Source organism: Acartia tonsa, chromosome 6, assembly GCF_053477335.1.
Source record: "Acartia tonsa isolate MP-2025a chromosome 6, ASM5347733v1, whole genome shotgun sequence".
Lineage (NCBI taxonomy): Eukaryota > Metazoa > Arthropoda > Copepoda > Calanoida > Acartiidae > Acartia > Acartia tonsa.
In genome coordinates, this window is record NC_137265.1 from 22,202,517 (window position 1) to 22,225,913 (window position 23,397).

The window sequence follows — 23,397 nt, forward strand, 5'->3', positions numbered from 1 at the left end:
AAATAGCTTAGAGACAAATATAAGCTAGAAAATTTTTTAAAAATGATCAAGAATTAGGGAACAATTACATCTTTTTTATTTCTTATGTATTTTCTTTGTTTAGTTTTTGTACATTGTTTTCATCTAACAAAACTATAACTTTATTTCCTACTAAAAAACAAATAACTTATCCCTTTATTCCATTTATCAATTATAACAAACATTCCTAAATCCTTTTCTATTGCACGGTTTCACAAATGCGCGAGAATATTACCATACTTTATGACTATGATTTCAACCAATAACAATTAAGATCATTTATATCCCACGGACCCACCCTCTATTTTACACCTTTCCCTAATATCATAAAAATATGTTGTAAAGATGTCAAATGATGTCCGACTCTGCGCTTCCGGTAAATTTGTTTGCTCAACTCAAAATACAAACCCCTCCTCATTTTTTTCTTTGAGAAAATTCCCGCCCCTTCCCCCCCCCCTCACTATTCTTCCTCTAATTAATTTATCATGTCACTGTAAAACAATATCTTGATTTGACCCTACTTATTTCCTGTTTATCTAGGGATAAAGAGATATATTTTTTTATGTAAATTATCTATCCTCAATATCATTGACATGTATTTACAAGTATTAGGTATATGGAAGAAATTTTTTTTCTATCTTTTAGAAATGAATTTTTTACATTAGTCAAATTACTTTTCAAAAAATGAATTTCAGTTAAAGACTAGATATAGGTCATTTAATTATCCCTTTTCCAATTTGGCAGGTGAATTGCTCTGCCTCATATTTCCTATTACCATCTATTACAAGCAAAGCGAAGCGAAGCTACTATATAAATAGTTGCGCAGCTACTCTATAATCTAATATGCTCCCTTGTCTTTGTTAAGAAACTGAATAGGGAAAACGCAAATTTCTCACAGCTGGTGAATTTTTGGTGACATAAATTATTAATCAGATATGTGTTTTGTACATGAATCATCTTTCTCTCTTTCCAAATTTTCTACCTCTCTTTTTATGTACACAGAACATCAGAAAATATCTAACATTGTCTGTTTGTAAATCTATAATTTTCATGCCTTCGCTGCTTATAAATGTTGTCATCCTTTTTCTTCCCTTTAACCCTCCTCTACCTAACTATTTTTACAATTGAAAGTTCGATTTTTAAATAAAACTTAGTCTTTTAATGGTGAAGTATATTAAAGAACAAAATAGTAAAAATTATACATCTAAATTTTTAAGTAGTGGCTTTTAATGTATTTGCACTGAAGAATATTTTTTAAGATGAAATTATTTTAAAAATATGAGTTACTAATTTAAAAAGTATAAATATTTAAGGACTGACCATACACTCCAAATATGATTTAAGGGCATAATTTCTAGGGGAATTATTCATCATACATATTATTACTATAAATAGTAAGGGGGAATTTAAGCCATGCGTAATGATTCTTACGTAACTTTTTCAAACACTTTTTTCTCCGTGAAATTTTAGGATTCCCTGGCAATATCTTTTAAAAGCTAAAAATTTTTATTATTGACTGCCAGAATATTCAAGAAAATTTGTTAAAACACCATATCTTTTGATTGATTTATGACTATAAAAATTATTACCCTCTCAATTTTCAATTTTTGATTAAGCCTTTTATTAAAACATTTAAATCTTAATTAGTTATTATTATTTTAATATTTTTAAAGTCTTAAATGAAAGTGATGGCAATAATCTTTCAACATCTATTTTTATTTTTTATATTTATCATCCCTGTCAGTTTTTAGAGCCCTCTAAACAGAGTCTACTTTAACGTAGTTTTAATGACGTGTGGGTACGAATGGGTTAATAAATCTATTCTTTGAGTTTTAGTGAGTTATATTTTACTTATAGAAAATAACTTCTACCATATCATGTGATTAATTTTTTTTAGATGATTAAAAATACCTTGTTGTGCGTTTTGGTCATTTTATCAACACTTTTCATCAATACAAATGCTGCTGGTGCTAGGTATACAGTTAGTTTTATTTGCTAGTAACTTCTCTATAATTCACTTTGCCTGTTCATCAGTCGTTCATTCTCTAACACTATGGGGTGTGTATGATTTTCTGCAATGCTATTCAAGATTAGCAACTGAAATTTTATGTGAAGATTTTATATACCAATGAACTTTCTGAATATCTTTGTTTTTGTTTGTCTTTTAGTAATGCTAAAGAAATATTAAGAACATACTTTAAAGGTTTTTACAATTTTTTTCTATGTTATTCTAGATATACAGGGTGTTTCAAATAAAACTGCGTTTTCTGGTTTTGGGAAACAGCCAGTAGGAGTATGAAAAAAATAATTATATGTCCATATTCTCTATAAAAATATGCATTGAATTTATAAAAGGTGTTTTTTAATATCTCTTAAAACAACGCCACTTTTTAGAGCCCAAAGAATTTAAAAAGTGTGTGTGTTACTGTATTCACATGGAATTTTATGATATAACGTTGAATTAATATCTTCTTTTTACTTGAAAATAACATTATAGCATGCACAACAAAATATTCTAATAAATACATTTAAAATTTAATTTAAAATACATTTTATTAAAACCAAAAATAAATTTTCTTATTGCTTGAATTTTGATTCTTAGTATTAAAAATGTTCATGTTCGTTCATCTTCCCTCCCCCTATAATCTCTTAATTTTAATTGACAGGCCATAACAGATTAACTCATAAAACTTTATTAATTTAAGCAAACGCACTTTTAGAATCAATATCAAACCTACATAACTTGCTTATTTATTAGAATATTGAAATGAAATAAAAAGTGACGTTTTAAATTTATTAATACGCATAGTATTAGAAGAGATCTATTATGAAAAATGACTTTGCCATAGAGAAATAGAAAAAACAAAATTCTGAATAATCTAAAACGCTCTTTGTATGAGGCCCAGAAAAGAAAATATGTAAAAAATCTCAAATGGGGACATTGATTTAACCTTTTACTACTTTAATATATTACTTTTAAACCAAAATGTTACAAAATAAATAAGTTAATTGAATCAAATAGTTATCACAGTTTTAGCATGAGGCATTTTTACCCTACATGTACTTATCAGTACAGCCACATTTTTAGAGATATCAAAAAACACCTTAAGTAAATGTAATGTACATTTTTACAGAGAATATGGTTATATGAATTTTTTTTTCATACTCCTTATGGTTGTTTCCCAAAACCGGAAAAGGCAGTTTTTTTTAAACACCGTGTATAACCACTGATTTTTTTATCTTTAAAGGACGCCTGCAAGAAATACCACGCTTTAACTGCTGAAAGACTGCCACAAGTAGACTCAATACCCCAAATTTAAAGCCTTCAGCTTCAATAACAAAAAGTTCTAGGCATTTCAAAATAGCATTTTATGTACAATGAAATTTTTGAAAGATTTCCAATGCTCATAAAAGAAAAAACAATATTAAATTACGTCGCCTAGACACAAAATTATAACCTTATCTTTGTCAGAATCTTAGATTGCCGGTAACTGATTACATTTTTACAATAAAAACACCACATTTCATAGGCAAAATCGATGAAAAAAATTCGATTTAAATTGCATTTTTAAACGAAAATCATAGCGAAAACAAAGGGGTAAAATAATACAAGCTCAGCTGTGATTGGTTGTTAAGCTGATTCAGCCTTCTGATTGGCTACAATACACTCGAAACAACGAAAGTTAAACTTAATTTTTTTAATGATTTTGACTATAAAAATGGGTATTTTTATTGTAAAAATATAATTAGTTACTGGAAACCTAAATTTATGAAAAAAATAAGCTTATAATTTTGTTTCTAGGCCACGTAGTTTAATTTCAAAGTTTTCAACATGAGCATGGCAATTATTTCAAAATTTTCATTGTACATAAAATGTCATTTTAAAATGCCTAGAACTTTTTTGTTATAGAAGCTAAAGGCTTCAAATTTGAGGTATTTGGTCTACTTGTGGCAGTCTTTCAGCAGTTAAAGCGTGGTATTTCTTGCAGGCTTCCTTTAAATCACATATGTACTTATTGTCATCTATGAACTGTTTTTAACGAAATCTCCACACAAAAAAACAGCCCTCTATTCTAAGTAAACAGTATTTTACTGCCAGACAAAAGAAACCCTGCAGAAATCAAACCACTTATAATAAACTGCTGAAAGACTGCCACAGTTAGACCCAATAACCTAAATATGAAACCTCCAGCGTCAATGTCATAATTCTTTACAAAATAGTTTTCTATTTTAGGCAGCCAAAGTTCTTTTTCGTCTCCTCAACTACCTCTACAACTATCTCTTTAACTACTTTACCAAGCAGTGTGACAATGACATGTCTACAGTAAGTAATTATATTCCTGCACTACTGTTTGTCTGTGTGTCTGTACCAAGCATTGTTACAGCAACATGTCTAGTGCAAGTAATTGTATTCCCTCACTCTGTCTGTTTGTTCGTTTGTCTGTACCAAGTAATGTATCTGAAACATTAAGGTGTATGAAAATATATTACCTCACTCTGTCTGCCTGTACTAAGCAATGTTACAGCAACATGTCTAGCAAAAGTATTTTCATTTCTTGCTCTTTTTTGTTCTGTTCTTTTTGTGAAAAATGAATAAATTTAGAGCTTGGCAATTTAAACTGTTGCTACTATTAAGCTAAATAGCTAAAATTTAAAATCAACAGATAGACCAAACCTTTATTCATTACTTTGTTACTAATTTTAGGTTGCAAAAAGTGTCCTATGCGGCTTGTGCAGAAACTAGAAAAAAGAAATCCCTGATTCGAAATGAAATAATAGAAGTCACACCAAGTAAATCCAACAGGTCATTACATATTCTTTCTTTCAGTAAAATTATAATATTAATTTATTTCAACTTGAACCCTTTAAATTCTATAGCTCAGTTATGATAAAACATAGTTTCTTGTAGACTCTATAAAAAAGAAGAAAAAAAAATATAAAACTTCATTCATATTGTAGTAATTTATCTTTTACACTTTATATCATTCACAATCCAGGAGAAGCAAGTACAATTATGTTGAACCAAGCCATGTCTCAACTGTAGAAGAGCCCCAAAGGGGCAGAGAGGCCAGGTTTGCCTGGTATTATATGACAACTACCCTGACAACAATTTCGACATCTACTACCTACTCACTGACTACTGTTAGTAAGTATACTTTTTAGTAGTAAATCTAATGTGGATAAATTAAATGCTTCCCATCCCTATGCATACTTCTGTTATGTCTGGCATGTGACTCTAATAGTAAAAGTAGGTCAATGTCTCTCTCATAAACAGGTGCAGCTCAGTGCACACTTAAGAATTTCAGAAAAAATTCGTAATATCAATGGATTGGATGCTGTTGGATGTTCCTTAACCTTATATCCTAAATTGTTAGAGTATTACAATTACAATTGGATAATGCCCTGGTGTTCTCTAAATTATTTCTTGGATTGCAGTTGGATGCTCCTTAACCTAATATCCTAAATTGTTAGAGTATTACAATTACAATTAGATAATACCCTGGTTTGCTCTAAATTATTTCTTGAAACAAGAGAATTAACTTGTTGACTATGATTTCATTTTTTTAGAAACTGTTTCTGTGACACTTCCAGCTGCAGCTCCAGCTTGTACACCAAGCTCATTCATTGCTTGCGGTTAAAAAGAAGATAACCCCTTGTTCATCTTTGATTTGGCAGCACAACTGCTTTTACTTTTATTGAGCAGCCAAATTAATATTAAAGGAGGAAAAATGTTATAACTATTGTTTATTTTTATTAAAATCTAAGACTGTTGTGATATCCTGTTTTTGTTATTGTTATAATTCATGTTTTTTCTAATAGATGTAAAATTGTTAAATATGTATTTTATATTATTATTTTATTTATATAATTTTTTTATTTATTTGTATATAATTGTTTTCTGTTATTATTTATTTTTATTAAAATCTAAGACTGTTGTGATATCCTGTTATTGTTAAATTAAAATTCATGTTTATGTTGTAATAAATTTATTTTTCTCAAGCAATTTAATAATTCACAATTCTTGAAGAAATAGTTTAATTTCTGGGGTCAGATGTTTCTTTTTGTCAGGATTTAAGAATCAAGACTTCCATATATGGTAAAGCCAATTAATTATTTGCAGAATGACCCATGAAAAAGTATTTTTTAGGGTTATATTCCTTTTTGCTTAATGTATCATCAAAAGTAGCATATGTCCTTGTTTTCTAAACATTTCCTTACAAAAATTTTATAATAATAAAAATTTTATCACATTAGAGAGGGGACAATGGACTGTTTGTTACACTGGTCCCCAAAGTTATTTAATGACGATTTCTTATTTGTTAGCATAACAACTTTGGGGACTTTAATCAATTTTGATTGGTTAATTCATTAAGTTGAGTGTCCAAACGTTTCAACCACTAATTGTAATCTACAGAAGCGGTAATTTGGTGTATAATTATAAGGGATGTGCATTAATTAATTTGCCATTCTCTTATTCCTTTAGATCCATGATTAACAGGTGAAAAGGCGAATTTTAAAACTTACTTGATACTCTCTCCTGCAGACTTGATCTCCTTGTGACAGCCCAAACAAACAGGTTTTGTCAGCTGACGGGGTCCAACAATCATAGGACTCTCCTAGAAATTGTCAGTTAAACGTGTTACATTTATAAATTAAGTTGTAGAGCACAACAATTAAAAAAAACATATTCAATATAATCAACAACAAAAAATACAAACGATAGTTTAGGTAATGCAGTTAATGAGTTAAAAAAAACTACTAAACCTGGAGAATGAGCTCTCCTTCTGGTAAATCCTTAGTGGCTGCCAAAAACCTTAAAAAATCATCCTTTAGTATAGAATGTAAGGGAATCTTATAAACCCTGAACAAACATAAAATGCAAATCTGAATTTTCAAATATCAGCTTTATTATTCATTTAGTATGATTTTACAATAAATATCAAATGTAGATGCCTCCTTTGGTTACAAAATTCCACTGTTATTTTTTTATTAATCAGCACCAATAAAGCACAAGATCTCAAAAAACAGCATTTGGGGGAAATACTGGTGAACAAAAATAATATGCAAATCCAAAACAAAGCAATAAAAAAAGGTTTTGGGGCACTTTTCTCCTCTTTTAAAGATTTATTCTGTTAAATTAATAATTTTTTAGGGAATTATGCATATATTATAATGAAATATAGTTTAAGGTAGATATTCATGATTTTTGTAAATAAGAAATGTTTGAAAAAAAATAAATTCAATCCCTATCACTTTAGTGGACAGCTGCTGACCCCCAGTTTTATGGATGAACCTAAATACATGTTAAAGATAAATATTACCCTGAAAAGTATACAAAAATGTTTTTTAATGTGTTAAAAAAGTCCATTTTAAAATCTTGATTTTGAGGATGATGACCTTTAAGATGCTCCTATTGGTAGTGATGGTAAGCAAAATGTTATCAAAGTGCATGTCCATGATGACAACTTATATATTAAACTATGATCCAATTTTTGTAGTCATATCAGCCTCCAGCCCAGCATTATTAAAAAAGAAAAGAATTGCAATATTATTTACTCCAATTCATAAGGTGAATACTGTAGTTTTTAGAAGATGGTTATATTTCTTGTCGGGAGGCTCCATTGGAGGCTGCTATGACTACAAAAATTGGATCATAGTTTAATATATAAGTTGTCATCATGTATGTACATGCACTTTGATAACATTTGGCTCACCATCACCACCAATAGGAGCATCTTAAAGGTCATCATCCTCAAAATCAAGACTTTAAAATGGATTTTTTTAACACATTAAAAAACATTTTTGTTTACTTTTCAGGGTAATTTTTATCTTTAACATGTATTTAGGTTCATTCATAAGACTGGGGGTTAGCTGCTGTCCTCTAAAGTGATAGGGATCGAATTTATTTTTTTTCAAACATTTCTTATTTAGAAAAATCCTGAATATCTACCTTAAACTTCATATCATTATAATTATTGTATAAATCACTTTAAAAATTATTAATTTATTGGAATCAATCTTTAAAAGATTAAAAATGTGCCAAAAAAACTTTTTTTGTTTACCAGTATTTCCCCCAAATGCTGTTTTTGAGATCTTGTGCTTTATTGGTGCTGATTAATAAAAAAAATAACAGTGGAATTTTGTAACCAAAGGAGGCCTAAAATCATCCTAAATGAATAATAAAGCTGCTATTTTGAAAATTCAGATTTGCATATTATGTTTGTTCGGGGTTTATTAATATAACAACCTTTAATAAAGATGATGGTTCGCACAAAAAAATTGATTTCAAAGACTTTTTTAAGAACTAACAAAAGACATCATTGCATAGCAACAAAAGGCAATGCCAATAATGCTATAAGGGCCAATTTTTGACCTTATGCAGGAGTAAGGTATAGCCAACAAGCAAAATAAATCTAAAATAATATTTGATAGGCAGATAAAAAGGTCGTAAATTTTTCTGTGTCGCCCCAAAATGACAGCTGGAAACCACGTGTAGGTTTCGTGATTTATTTTTCGAATTAGTTTCGTTGTTGGTATAAGCTTGAACTTATGACCTGTGAGAGTGAATGTTATAGTTACCTTCCAAAGACAGGACTTCTTTCCACTCTGTAGGGTAGTTTTGCCATTTCCTGAAAATTTAAACAATCATCTTAGATCTGTACTTTTGGTATATGGAAACGCAGCCGTAACCAACAACTTGAACTGAATAAATTTCCAAGTAGCTTAAATAACCCTATATTTTTAAAGAATTAATTCAGTTTTTGGCTATACCTACCTTAAAACGGTATAATTGTGATTTTTAACACGCAATGATTGTTCTATAAAATCAAAATCATTTTTGCATTTCTCTAAATAATCTTTTCTGTTTTTAGTTGATATTTAAAAGTTTTTTTGATAAGATAAATAATTCAGAGATATATTATTAAATATTATGTATAGAACTAAATTAAACTTTAAATTTTCTATTTTTCTTTGTTTAAACTTTGTGAATATTGAAATAACATTTTCTTATTGTGTGCAATCATTTCCCCATAATATCACATCTACATAGTATTTTGTATTTATAATTAGACATAGGTGCTTTCAATTAAGATAACTTTTGAGCACTAAAATCAAATACTTCTTATGGTTACAACCCTGCAGGACCTATACCTGCCGTGCAATAATCCTCCGGTCGTACCAAGTACCCAATATAACCTAACTTACCCGGTTCTAAGGTATTAAACAACCAAGCGGCCCTGAATAACTTGAATTTTAATATATGAAACATGTGCGGAAATGGAAGCACACTTTTCCTTATCTGTCCAAGTGCAAAGTTTTATTAAAAATTGGAAATATGAATATTTAAAAGAACATTATGTATACTTTGTCTGGCTATTTATTCTACTTTGAGCGAAGCTACTCTAGAAGTGATCATGTCTGTTTGTCCGGTCTGTCTAAATTTTTTTCTCTCTCTCTCTCTCTCTCTCTCTCTCTCTCTCTCTCTCTCTCTCTCTCTCTCTCTCCCTCTCTCTCTCTCTCTCTCTCTCTCTCTCTCTCTCTCTCTCTCTCTCTCTCTCTCTCTCTCTCTCTCTCTCTCTCTCTCTCTCTCTCTCTCTCTCTCTCTCTCTCTCTCTCTCACTCTCTCACTCTCTCTCTCTCTTACTCTCTTACTCTCTTTCTCTCACATTTTTTGTCTATTGTCCAATCCCTGCATATATGGCACATATGACATTAATGTTAGGACATATTTATCAAAGGTTATCATGACTTTATCTAACACAATACATTGTGTTCCCATACACAATAAATGGAATATTGGTTGGTGTCCACCTTTTACAACACAAATTACCTTTCTTAACTTTTGTCAATAGATTTGTCAGTGTTAAAATTGGGGATGTACGTCAGTTTATCGTCATTGTCTTATCCCTTGATCTACAAAGTTTTTCTTTAGATACACTTATTGATTGTTCATCTTTCTATATTTATCTTATTCAATGGCAAATCGAGAATACACATTAATGAGATGTTTTCCTATATTATAACATGTTATTTGAAGTTTTTTAAGGAAACCAATATAATCATTTATGTTGACACCCAGTGTAATGTTCCTGTCATCTTTTATAAATGTAGTGGACACAACTATAATAAATACTCATAGCAGGGAACTAAAGGGATAAGACAATGGCCAATAAATTGATGTACATCCTCAATGATGTCACACAAAATTACTCCTTCTGTATATCAAAATTAGTGATTAAATCGATTGAACACACAACCTAATAAACCAACCAAGCAAAATTCAGTAAAACTTTGGGGACTAGTGTAATCAACAGCCAATTGTCCCCTCTCTGGGAATATAGGCATAGTGTAACATTAATATTTTATAAATATAGTGGACACAACTATAATAAATGATCAGAGATGGGAAAATTTTAAATCTACCTTGCAAACTTCTTTATGAGTTGCCCAATCTTTCTTCTGGTGCTCTCTGAATTAGATAGATAGATGGATGGATGGATGGATGGATGGATGGATGGATGGATGGATGGATGGATGGATGGATGGATGGATGGATGGATGGATGGATGGATGGATGGATGGATGGATGGATGGATAGATAGATAGATAGATAGATAGATAGATAGACAGACAGACAGACAGACAGACAGACAGACAGACAGACAGACAGACAGACAGACAGACAGATAGATAGATAGATAGATAGATAGATAGATAGATAAATAGATAGATATATAGATAGATAGGTAGATAGATAGATAGATAAATTGATTAATTGAGTAATAGATAAACAGATAAATAATAGATAAATAGATACGTGATAAATAAGGATAAATAGATAGATAGACAATACCTTGTACAATAAAATACATGTTTGCATCCAGTGCAGAAGGCTTTTGCCAGTTGTCCGCAGATCACACAATCACCACAAGGAACATCACTCTAAATATGTTTCATAAATTTAAAAAAAAAATAGTTTTTCCTACCTAATATAATATCTTTTAAATTGTTGTGACTTGGGTGTACTGAACTATTTTCACACCGTTTAGTAACGGTTTTGATATATGTGTAATTTAGAATTATTAAAAAGGTTTAAGTAGATTTTTTGTTTCAGACAAAATCTACCAAATGGGAATTGTAGGTTACTTTGAGAATATAAAGAACCACCCCCACCCTCATTTCTCCCCTTGAAGTAATTACTCCTAAGAAGAAATAAAACTATAACCTTTGGAATAGGATCCTCAGCAATAGTTGGTTTATAATCTGTAGTCTCCTCCACAACAGGTTCATCTTCAATAACCTCTTTGCTGTCGTCTTCCTCCCCACCCTGTTAATATTTGTTATTGTTATTATATCAAAAAAGGCACTTTTGTGTAAAAATTCAATTTTAAACATGATATATCCTGTTATATAAAGTTGAATATTCTTTTATATTGATAGATTTCGCTAAACACTGAACTGGGTTGAATTGTTCATTTTAGGATAGGTCCTTTGTTGGTTTTAGGCTATCTATTTTAGTCGTTGGACAGTTTCAAGCTATTTTTCTAGTACTTAGAATGCAGAGCCCAATTATGCTAGGGTTATTGTCGGTAGTAGCCTGCTATATAAAAGAGAATGATTTTTGTTTGTCTGTTAAGATCTCGCTAAACTCTGAACTGGTTTAATTCTTCAGAACATAGGTCCTAGGATGGTTTTAGACTGTTTTATTTCTCAATAAAATTCTTTTTGTGATTTTTAGTTTATGTTTATGTCTCTTTATCTTTTTTTCGAATAAAGATGCCTGTTATTTAGTATAAAAAATGTTATTTTAAAATGTGTGCTATTATCTACAGATATTTTACACAAAAAAAAAATTATTTACCTCATTTGCAAACCATTCATCCAAAATATCATTAACCTCATCCAAATCTGTCTTGTCTAAACAAAGTTTAAATTTATACCTATACTTTAACTAAGTCGAGAACAGACACCCCCCCCCCCCTAAAACCCCCCAATTTTGATTCTAAAGTAGATATTCGTGTATTTGTATTCTGCCTTATGACAGGTTTTATTAGGTACAGGGTAGCCCCGCAGGGTTAGGGCACCGATTGTATAGGTCAGGAAGGGTTAGATTTAGGGTTCTGTGCTCGCTAGGCACTTTGAGAGAAAGCACCATGTGTGTTACTGTGTATGTCTGTTTGTGTATCTGTCGATCTGTAACGTTTGTTACATTTCAACTAATCTATTTTGTAATTTCACCCTTTCCCCAGTGTCTTAACCTCTTTTCGAGGAAGCTTTGTGTTTATCAAGTACGAAATTAATTCCTTATCATTAATCCTAGAATTAAGCGCAAATGTCGTCTTTTTTGACTTTCCCTTCATAAAGTGACGCAGCATGGATTGTTTATATGCGCCCACGTTTTTCACTTTTGAATGAGACATGAGTGTGTGAAGATTTCGGAGAACAAAATTGGGCCTATCATTGGTCTCATAGTGTGTGAACGACCCTAGTATACCAGGGATTTGAAACCATAGGAACTTCAGGTAGAATTTGTTAATTTGATTAAGAAGTATGGTGTATAGGACGATTATATGTAGTTTTAAAAAGGCTTTAGCCAGCTAAGCATGAAACTTAATTGTGTTTAATATATGTTTTAGTAATTTTTATGTGCCTTATTGTTGCATTTAACAATAATTTATTAAACCAAATAATTTTCCTTTAAAGCCAAAGTTTCCAAAGATTTTTACCGTAGAGAAAAATGATTTTTAAAAAGCAAATAAGATTACGTGGTTATAAATGACTGGAATTATGAACTAATTGATATTGTAATTTCAGGTCTTTGAAATAATTTCATCAATAAATCTATATTCAAACCTGCTGTTGAAACTTGATGGTTCCTGGTATTGGGGGTTTGTATGTTCGCCAACTGATCTCGTGAACTTCCCGCTAATTCGGAAGTCAAGCTCAACCAAAGTGTCATGGTTGAGACAATTTCAAAGGACTTGAAGTTTAGGCGTTAGCAAATTTCAATGACCTGATGTTTGAAGGAGCTGCACAAGCAATTTCAAAGGAATGGAGTTTGAAGGAGCTGCACAAGCGAATTTCAAATAACCTGATGGTTGAAGGCGCTGCACAAGCAATTTCAAATGGTTCTGAGGAATAGGCATTAGCATTCTTCAAAGAATCTGAAGAATAGGCGTTAGCATTCTTCAATAAATCAATAGCATATAGTGTATTGATGAAAAAAAAAACATTGACAATTTTTCTGTGAAATAATTACCTAGTGAATCAATATGGTGCTCACTAAAAAGCAGAAAATTGAGCGAGCTATCGCTATTGGCAGTGAAAGGCTAGAAGTTTTCGATGAACAGTTAAAAGTGTTTTATGACAATCTAAAAGCCTGCCAAAGTTTTAGTTCATGTGAAAATGTGACTGTAAAATCAATTCGTGACATTTTTAGTGAGGTCAAGGACCAATCTGACCTAATAAAAAGTCTAAAACCTGCCGTGGAGATTAGTGAGCTGCGCGAGTTTAAGCGTGATTTGGATGAAGCTAGTGAGCAGAAAACTGTTGCAGATAAAGTTTACGCGTCGTTGGAGCAGTGTACAAAAATTCTGTACTGGCTTGACAATGATTCAGATGACGCGAGGTCAAGCACTGTCGCCAGGAACCTCGACGTCATTGAGAAGGTGAAGATGGACATGGGAGTGCTTAAAATTTCCATGGAGTTGCGCCAAGAAGTACGTGATATGTACCGAAGGCTTAGAGAGATGGAACGTCGTTCATCTAATTTGGATGAGAGTGGGACACCTGCCATTCTCTCCAGAAGTATGTCTGCCGTGGATATTCGGAGTTCCAACCCGCAGTATGGGCGCTGGGACAACAGTTTGTTGCCGTCGTTCGACGGTACTGACACGGATTACCCAAACTTTAAACAGGTCTTTAAGGATCTATGCTCTGGTTATGGATTTGCTGACCAGAGGTTAAGTCTGATGTTGTGTATGGAGAAGGTGATAACCAACCCGGAACTACGCAAGCAAGTGTCAGCGATTAGAGATCATAATGAACAATGGGCGTTTCTTGATCAGATGTTTTTATCAAACACTCGCCGGTTCATGAGGATTTTAACTAAGTTGAACAAGATGAAACCTGTGGATAAACCTGTGGACGTGGTTAGCGCAATTGCTACCTTCAAGAGCATGATGCAGGAGGTAGAAGCCATCGTTGGTTCTGCAGCTAAGGATTACAATCACCTAACTCTTATTCATATTTTTAAAGACAAGTGCCCTGAAAATTTGAGAGACAAAATTATGATGGAGCTAGGTAGCATGAACCAACCAAACATCCAGAAGATTGTAGAACTGCTGGAGAGGACCAGGGGTACCATGTTGGCCGGTGATATGTCCTATGACACTAACGCCGGCAAGAGAAATCGTGACAGAGCTGCCGCCGCGCAAGTGTCTGGCCGCAGTGACAATGAGAATGGATGGGCTGGAAAGGACAAAACTTCCAAGTGGAATAGTGCATGTCCTATTAAAAGTTGCGAGGATAAACATCCTATTTTCCGTTGTCCCACATTTAAGAAGATGGATGTTGTTGACCGAAAAAAAGTTGTCCAGCAGAATAAATTGTGTGAACTCTGCCTGTGTGAGGGTCATGCTGCTGACAATTGTAATAAATCGGATAAGCTTGGTGTCTGTGGCACCAATAATTGCGACGGTTATCATAGTCGTATGTTGCATGAGGCTAGTGCTAGTGTGAATACAGTCTACAAATCAAGTTTTGCGCCTAGCACATGTACCTTCCTGCTGCAAATAGTTCCAGTTGTAGCACCTGGCGGCGGCGCCTGCCATGCCGCCGTCATGTTTGATTCTGGTGCGAGTCTACCACTTATATCTGAGAAGATGTCCCACAAGTTGAAGCTGAAATCTACCGGCAGATATACAAACATTTCTGTTGCTGACGGTAGTGAATCATCCTGCCGCAATGTGGTGTTCTATCTGAAGGACAGGGATGGTAATTTGAGAGAGTTTGAGGCAGCTGTTATGCCTAACCTCGGAGGTGGCAATGAGATGCGCTCGGTCCATCCGGAAACCGCCGCCGAAATATTTAAGATGCCCCCAGAAAGATTTACATATATTAGTGGAGGCTTAGATATCATCATTGGAAATACACATCCTGACGTGTTTCCATCAACCTACCAGAAAGTGGGCCAGTCTATGTTGTGGCGAACCATTTTTGGTAGTGGTTTTATCTGTACAAGTGCTGACTATGGAGCTGGTCAGCAGAAATCTGCATATAAAGCTGCCGTAGCTGTTGATAAGAGTGCGTGGCCGGTTGGTTCTGCCGTAGCTGTTGATAATGAGCCGGTTGGGTCTGCCGTAGCTGCTATTATTGAACCTGTTGGTTCTGCTTGTAACGCTGCTGATGAACCTTTTGGTTCTGCTAGTGCCGCAGCCGTTGACAGCATGGCTACGGTGGGTGTTGCCGTGGCTAATATTGATAATGATGTTAGTTGTGCTGCAGTTATTCCTGATGATATTGGTAACGATACTGTAGCCGTTGAGAATATTGTTACGGCGGGTATTGAGCCGCTGAATGATTCGGTTCCAGCCGGACAAGAGCCGACGGGAGTTTCGGTTCCGGCTGGACAAGAGCCGATCAGAGTTTTGGTTCCAGCTGGACAAGAGCCGACGGGAGTTTCGGTTCCAGCTGGGCAAGAGCCAATAAGAAATTCGGTTCTGGCCGGACAAGAGCCGACGGGAGTTTCGGTTCCGGCCGGACAAAAGCCGGTAGATGATTCTAAATTTTATGACAGTCACACTTTTATTACTTGCCCTGGTGCTATCATGAATCAAGAATCGACTTGGCTGCTGCCAACCTTGCCGCCCGACACAGGGTAAGAGGCCTGCAAATAGCGGGTGGAAATATGGCGGGTGTTGCCGCCAGAAAGTCATTGAAAAATTTCAAACCACACATATCTAATCTACAACATAAACTATTTATGTGAAAATGATCTTTAAAAGAAAAAATATGACAAGTTATATATTAAGCTTGTGAAGGGAACTTAAAAAGGTTCTGCAAAGAATAAGTATTCATTATTCAACTAATTTTATTGTTCATATTCAAGCACAAAAATTCTACAAAATTGTTTAGACTTTTAAAGCAGATTTTAAAAGATTTGTTTCTTTAAGTATGATTTTGAAAAGCAAAAGTCTGTGTGTATTAACTACCAAATGATTTTGCAGATTTTTTTTTAGATTGAGAAAAATAGATTTTTAAGAATTATTTTTCGAGGTATTTTTTTTCATGGTTCACGTTTGCTTAAAAAATGTTATTTCTCAGATTCTCGTATGAGATAATGCATTAAAGTAAAGAACACAACATGTAAAATTATTATGATAATGTTTAAAATATTTCTTATTATTATTTTAAAAAGATTATCGCAAAAAATCAAGATATTTGTTTTAATTTGTAAGCAAATAAAGTTTTTTCTTTCACTCCGGAGGCAAGGATTCCTAATAATCCACGCGTAAAGATTTTTCTTCATTCCGAGAGCAGAGATTCGTAGTAATATATGTACCTAGCGATTTCGGACAGGGCAATTTTAAACCTTGAGAAGTATTTTATAGCAATTATTTCCTAGGTACATATATTTTCGTTCATGTTTAAATATAAACTCTATTTTCTATGAGATAAGCATTTATAATAATGAACACGATGTATGATATTATTAAATTATTGATTATTATTTATATGAATATCACAGAATTAATTTAAGATAAACTATGCATATTTTAAATTAACCTTTCCTTCATTTTTATCGCAGATATTAAAATAAAAGCGGTTATTAAAAATTATGATTAATAATTGATTCTTATTTTATGAAAACTAAGAACATTTTTTTAGTAAAAAGCTACATTTTCATATGCCTATTTTTATGCCTAAAATAAGAATCAAATGAAATGCGATAAAATTTTATTCTATTTCATATGCTCCAATTTAATTTTATTGAGTTTAATTTCTTTTCAAAAGTACAATTCATTATAAAACTTACCTGAAAAGTTTAACAAAAAGGAATAAATGTGTCGAGGTTGCGTGATTCGATATTTATTCTAAGAAAAAAATCAAGTATTTTTTAGCAGATTTTTTTTTAAAATTATATATGAATTTCAATCAAGTAAAACATTTTATTCAGATCAAGGAATGATTGAAAATTCATATTTAAAGTCTCATATTTTTTACAAAGAAAAATTGGTTTTTTTTATAATTCCGATGAAAATTCTAACGAAGATATTATTATTTTGCTATTCTTTAAGTATTAAAAAGTTTTATTGTTGATTAAGATATTACAGTTCTTATTCATTAGGTTTGAAAAACTTTCTGCCCAAGGATTTTGAAAAAATTTTTCTTACTACTCTTTTTGATGCTTAACAAATTTAGTTTTAAGTACCTATAAATCTTAATTTTCTTGTCTAAGATTTATTTCGTTTTATTTTTACCATTATTTGTTTACATTTACATTTCAACCTGATTTCGTAGGTACTTATTGATTTATTAATAATGATTTATTACCTATTGATTATGAAATGATTATAATTTAGTATAGTTGTTATATTTACAACATCATGATTAATAGGATTATCTATTTTAGGATTGTGTATGTGATCTTGTGATTGTCATGTGCATGGAATGTTGTATGGTACAAACCAATCCCCATCCTTCTATCCTAAAATGTGAGGTATTATGAGTCCTAGTGAGGAGTATAATATTGTGTATGCATTTCACGGGGTTTCATTAGTTAGGAGCAAAATTGTCACGTTTTCGGGATGTGGCCATTCTCTTGTGATTATGGTGAGTTGAGTTTAGTGAGAAATGTTGCTAGTGCTCAGCGCAAAAAACCTTGAATCTCGTTAAGGAAGTTAATTTGACTTTCAAACGGGGGGTGTGTCTTAACCTCTTTTCGAGGAAGCTTTGTGTTTATCAAGTACGAAATTAATTCCTTATCATTAATCCTAGAATTAAGCGCAAATGTCGTCTTTTTTGACTTTCCCTTCATAAAGTGACGCAGCATGGATTGTTTATATGCGCCCACGTTTTTCACTTTTGAATGAGACATGAGTGTGTGAAGATTTCGGAGAACAAAATTGGGCCTATCATTGGTCTCATAGTGTGTGAACGACCCTAGTATACCAGGGATTTGAAACCATAGGAACTTCAGGTAGAATTTGTTAATTTGATTAAGAAGTATGGTGTATAGGACGATTATATGTAGTTTTAAAAAGGCTTTAGCCAGCTAAGCATGAAACTTAATTGTGTTTAATATATGTTTTAGTAATTTTTATGTGCCTTATTGTTGCATTTAACAATAATTTATTAAACCAAATAATTTTCCTTTAAAGCCAAAGTTTCCAAAGATTTTTACCGTAGAGAAAAATGATTTTTAAAAAGCAAATAAGATTACGTGGTTATAAATGACTGGAATTATGAACTAATTGATATTGTAATTTCAGGTCTTTGAAATAATTTCATCAATAAATCTATATTCAAACCTGCTGTTGAAACTTGATGGTTCCTGGTATTGGGGGTTTGTATGTTCGCCAACTGATCTCGTGAACTTCCCGCTAATTCGGAAGTCAAGCTCAACCAAAGTGTCATGGTTGAGACACCCAGGTATCTTAAAGGATAAGACAGTGGATAATAAAATTATGTAAATTACCATTGATGATAAACAAAGTCCCCTTTTCTATGATAAAACTTATTGAGTGTAAAGTTTTCGAGTCGACGAATAAGACAACGTGATTATAAAACTTTGGGTACCAGTGTAATTTACAGTTCAATTATACCCTTTCTTTCTGCTTTAATATGTTACAGAATGAACCAGTAAGGGACTTTTAATCGGATTAAAACTGATATTGCAACTTTTTAAGTAAATATAATCATTACTGAGAAAATGTGGATGTGGATTATTTAAAGAAAACGAAGTTTTTCCCAAAAAAAAGGGCATAACTTACCTTCCTAAGATTTGACCTTAGATGAACTTTGAATGAGCTAGAATTGATATTGATGTGTCCATAGAAACGTCTTGACATGCTTTACAAATACCTCTACACAACATTCTGTATCTGATATTTCAAGTACGTTGTGCGTTTGAGGCTAAATTTTCAGACGTTCTAAACTTATAACGTTTTCATGATCCGAAGATGTATTACCACAAAGATTACCTTCTTTATCATTTGATTCTTCAGAATCCTCCTTTACTTCAGTAATATCTGCTATTTCATTATCATCAGTTATCTCCTCAAATCTAAATATAGGAATCCTATAAAAGTAACAGGATGTCTGTCTGTTTGTACCGACATTGTGATTGTTCACTTTTAAATTCGTAGAAAACTGGACATAATACGATGCTAGACATACATGTTTTTTTTCGTATTGATGAGAACCGGTTCTTATCCACCGGATATTGATCGGTTTCTAATGAATACAAGAAAATGATATATTTTCCTCCATTTTGTCCATTTTATTTACCTGTCATTATCAAATTGATTATCATCTTCTTCCTCAACTTTACCAGAAGCAAACCATTCATCCAGAATGTCATTAAGTTCAGTTAGGTTGGATGAGGCAGGATCTACAATTTATATAGAGATTATTTTTGTGGTTTTAAAAAATCATTATAGGTGCCTACACACAAAGTGTTTGTTGGGCACTAATAATTCCCATAAGGATGTTAGTTTTATAGATGCCTAATCCTTGCAGTTGGGTTTACTTCTGAGGGGCCTTTACCTGAAGTGCACGAACACCGACCTGATATACCCCTTCCCTTATATTTTAATTTGTAGCTCTACATTTATGGGGCTCTCTTCTTTGACCTCTCCTTAACCTAACCTTAACCTTAAAATGCTTTTTAGAAATGTTAAGTTATATCTTATCAAAAACAAAAAACTTTCATGTTTTGAAAGACAAATTTTCACACACATAAGAATAGATCATTTGTGTTTAAGATAAACTAGGAGCAATACCCATAGAGGCCTTAACGGGCACACGAGGTGTGGGGGGTGTAAGTCGACCATTCCTTCTTTGCACATTGTAAAGGAGAACCATATTAATTCTTCGGTTACCGATATCCTTAGGTACAGGCAGATAGAGAAAACAGTAAAAGTGTCTGACTATGACGTCAGAAAAAATTAACAATTAACCAATGAGAGGCCGCTATATATTTTACCATTGTGAATACTGGCTTCTCATTGGTTAATTGTTAATTTTTTCTGACGTCATAGTCAGACACTTTTACTGTTTTCGCAGATAGACAGACACGCATCTGGTTACTTTTTACAAGTATAGTTTATATATATTTACCTAAAGCCTCTTCAACAACAGTCTTTTTATTCTTCTTTGCTGCTGGCTTAGATACTACAGGCATAGGTTCCACTACCGTAGGCTTGGATCTTTGCTTAACAACCTCCGGCTTTTTTGGCGGGGGCTTTTTATCCTCCTTTTTCTTGACGGATTTTTTGTCAACAGGTTTTGGTTTATCTTCTGTGATGTCAGGGAGCTCATCGGGGACTTCTTCATCTATGTTGTCACTAAAAAATACGTTTGTTTACATTTTTTAATGGATATAATATTACTTGGATGTTACACCAGATTTTCATGTTGTCTAATAATGTAAAACTCGCATTGGGCTATAAGAAAGATACCCCGAGTACCCCTAACCCTTACCTCACCTCCTACTGGACGAAAAAACTAACCAATAAATAAGTTCCATGTTAGCAAGCTAAATTGTCAACAATTTTTCCCCAATCCACGTATATTCTATAACCATTACTTTTGTAGATATATTTCTGCAGATATTAAAATGAAAATTATAAGATTAATAAAAAAACTGGTATCAATCTTATGATTTTTATTTCAATATTCGCGGAAATTGTCTGTAATATGATGCTATGCATGATTTTTTAGTATGGTTGAGAACCGGTTCTAATTCACCGGATATTGATCGGTTTGGAAGCCATAATGAAAAATATATTACCTTCCTCCCTTAAACCACTGGTCCAGAATGTTATCAACCTCTTTCATAGCAGCAGAATCAACTACGCCAGACTTAGCACTATCTGAATATATTAAGAATATTATCAACTTATTTCATAGTATTTATATCAACTACACCACTATCTGAAATATTAAGAATATGTAGATTCAAAAAAGCGATATTTTTACCATAATTTTAGTGAAAACATATCAAAGTAGTACAAAACAAGGATGACAACATCCATAAGTAGCGAAGCACAAAAATCATGGATGGGAATACGTACAAGTAGATTTAAAGTGTATTTATTAAAATCAAGAATAGATTTATTTGAGAAAATAAACACAAAACCTTGTTTTATTTTGTATAATGAGGACGGTCAAAGTAAATAACATAAAAGATGCTCATAAAAAAAAAAATATTTTAATACTGAAAGTTTTAAAATTTGACCAAAAACACCAAAGATATGGGGAAATATGTAAAACATATAAAAATAGCCAAAAAGCTGCTAAAAGGCAGTCTGACTGTCATGGTTGTTTCCTTTAAACGACAGGATATTTAATTTTGATATCTATAACTGAAAAAAATTTGGAAATCAGACCATAAACACCAAAGATATGGAGAAAAAAGTGAAATATACAAAAAAAGCCTAAAACCTGCTAAAAGGCAGTCTGGCCGTCATGGTTGTTTCTTTAAAAAACGGGAAATTTAATTTTGATATCTATAACTGAAAAAATTTTGAAACTCGGACCATAAACACTGAAGATATGGAGAAAAATGTGAAAAATATAAAAATAGCCTAAAACCTGCTAAAAATCGGTCCGATCGCCAATGATGTTTTATAGTCAATTGTGCTCCTTAATAATAGGAATGTTATCAAAAAATTTCAGCATTCTATCTTTTATAGGAGCTGACTAAATCCCATTTCCCCCATAGCGTTACGGACGGACGGACAAAGTGAATTATAGAGTAGCTTCGCTACTAATAATAAGAAACATACTTGTCTAAGTAAGTTTCAGGTTCCCTATATTTATATATATAATCATGCAGGTCATATTCCTCCAGGTCTCCATGAAAAGCTTATATAAAACCTATTTAGTCCACTATCTCTGATAGGAGCTGAGAAAAAAGGTTCGGAAGGGGACCCTTCTGTTAAGGATTAAGCTTTATCGAACAAACCAAGAAAAATTATTATTATTAATAAGAAGAACAATCTATTACCTGGGATGGGTAGCGTATCCTTCAATTTCTCTCCTTTCTCCTCCTTTCCCTTCTTTCCTTTCTTGGACTTTTTACCATCTTTCCCCTCCACTATTTTCAATATTTCATCTATCTCATCCAATTCTTTATTCTCTGAATTAGAAATACAAAGTTATAATTTTGATGTTATTCAGGGATCTAAAGGGATAAGACAATGGCCATAAATTGATGTACCTCTCCAATGCTGATTCACAAAATGTCCCCTTTAGAGATTACAATTAGTGGTTGAAATGTCTAAACTCTCAACTTTATGAACCAACCAATCTAAAATTTCCCATTCTCCCAAAGTTGTTGAGCCAACAAATAAGAAAACGTTATTATGAAACTTTTGGGACTAGTGTAATAAATAGCCCATTGTCCCCTCCCTCCAGAATATTATTACTTTTAAAAATTCAGTGGGGGGACTGCAACTTTTGAGGATTTGTCCATAAAATAGTAAAAAACCTGCCCAGCCCTGAACCAATTACTAGGTTTTCTGAATCGGATCGATCTAGTAGTTTTCAAGTTCTTGTTGGACAGACAAATAAGAATTTACTGAATAAAACCTCTAATTATTATTAGATCTAGGTATTATTATTATTCCCTGAATATATATGTAGAACCAATTATTTTTTGTTTCCAAGCAATAAAGCACATAGTATTACCCAAATATGAGTTAAATTTGCCTAACAAGAATGTTAGTCTCTATAACAATAAAAAAAATTACAAGTTTGCTTTTTTATCAAAAAGAACGGATTATAAAATATACATAAATTACTCCCTAAGAAATAGTGTTGCAAATATAGGTGATCTTTGAAAATCGAATTATTATAACTTGCAAATTGCATAAGATTTCATGTACTCTAATTTAAACAATAAGTGATACTCGCAGCTGGCTCAAATAACGATACCTCCCATCCACCTCATTTACTCCATCCCTTCCCACATTGGATGAACGAACCGACCAATGAATGAGGTCCATATTAGCAACCCAAATTGACGACAAATTTTCCCCTGTCAATATATCCCTGTATTCTATATTCATTTCTTCGAAATATTGTTGGATAAAGACTAATTACAAGGTAAAATTTTAAATTTGAAACAAGCTAAATGTTAATTTTTGAGAT

The 23,397-nt window shown here is 32.4% G+C and overlaps 1 protein-coding gene across 1 annotated transcript in view; it reads right to left on the reverse strand.

Moving 5' to 3' along the window:
* The window catches only part of LOC145322108 (uncharacterized), a 52,796-nt gene that overhangs the window by 27,076 nt on the left and 2,323 nt on the right, over positions 1-23,397 (reverse strand). The window contains exons 5-16 of the mRNA XM_080163890.1: positions 22,253-22,384; positions 21,035-21,116; positions 20,362-20,588; positions 19,531-19,633; positions 19,224-19,306; positions 11,882-11,937; positions 11,246-11,347; positions 10,874-10,962; positions 10,444-10,489; positions 8,599-8,648; positions 6,784-6,832; positions 6,544-6,635 (exon numbers count right to left, since the gene is read on the reverse strand). Of these exons, the coding sequence (XP_080020016.1) occupies positions 6,544-6,635; positions 6,784-6,832; positions 8,599-8,648; positions 10,444-10,489; positions 10,874-10,962; positions 11,246-11,347; positions 11,882-11,937; positions 19,224-19,306; positions 19,531-19,633; positions 20,362-20,588; positions 21,035-21,116; positions 22,253-22,384 (1,111 nt within the window). The remainder of the gene's footprint in view (positions 1-6,543; positions 6,636-6,783; positions 6,833-8,598; positions 8,649-10,443; positions 10,490-10,873; positions 10,963-11,245; positions 11,348-11,881; positions 11,938-19,223; positions 19,307-19,530; positions 19,634-20,361; positions 20,589-21,034; positions 21,117-22,252; positions 22,385-23,397) is intronic.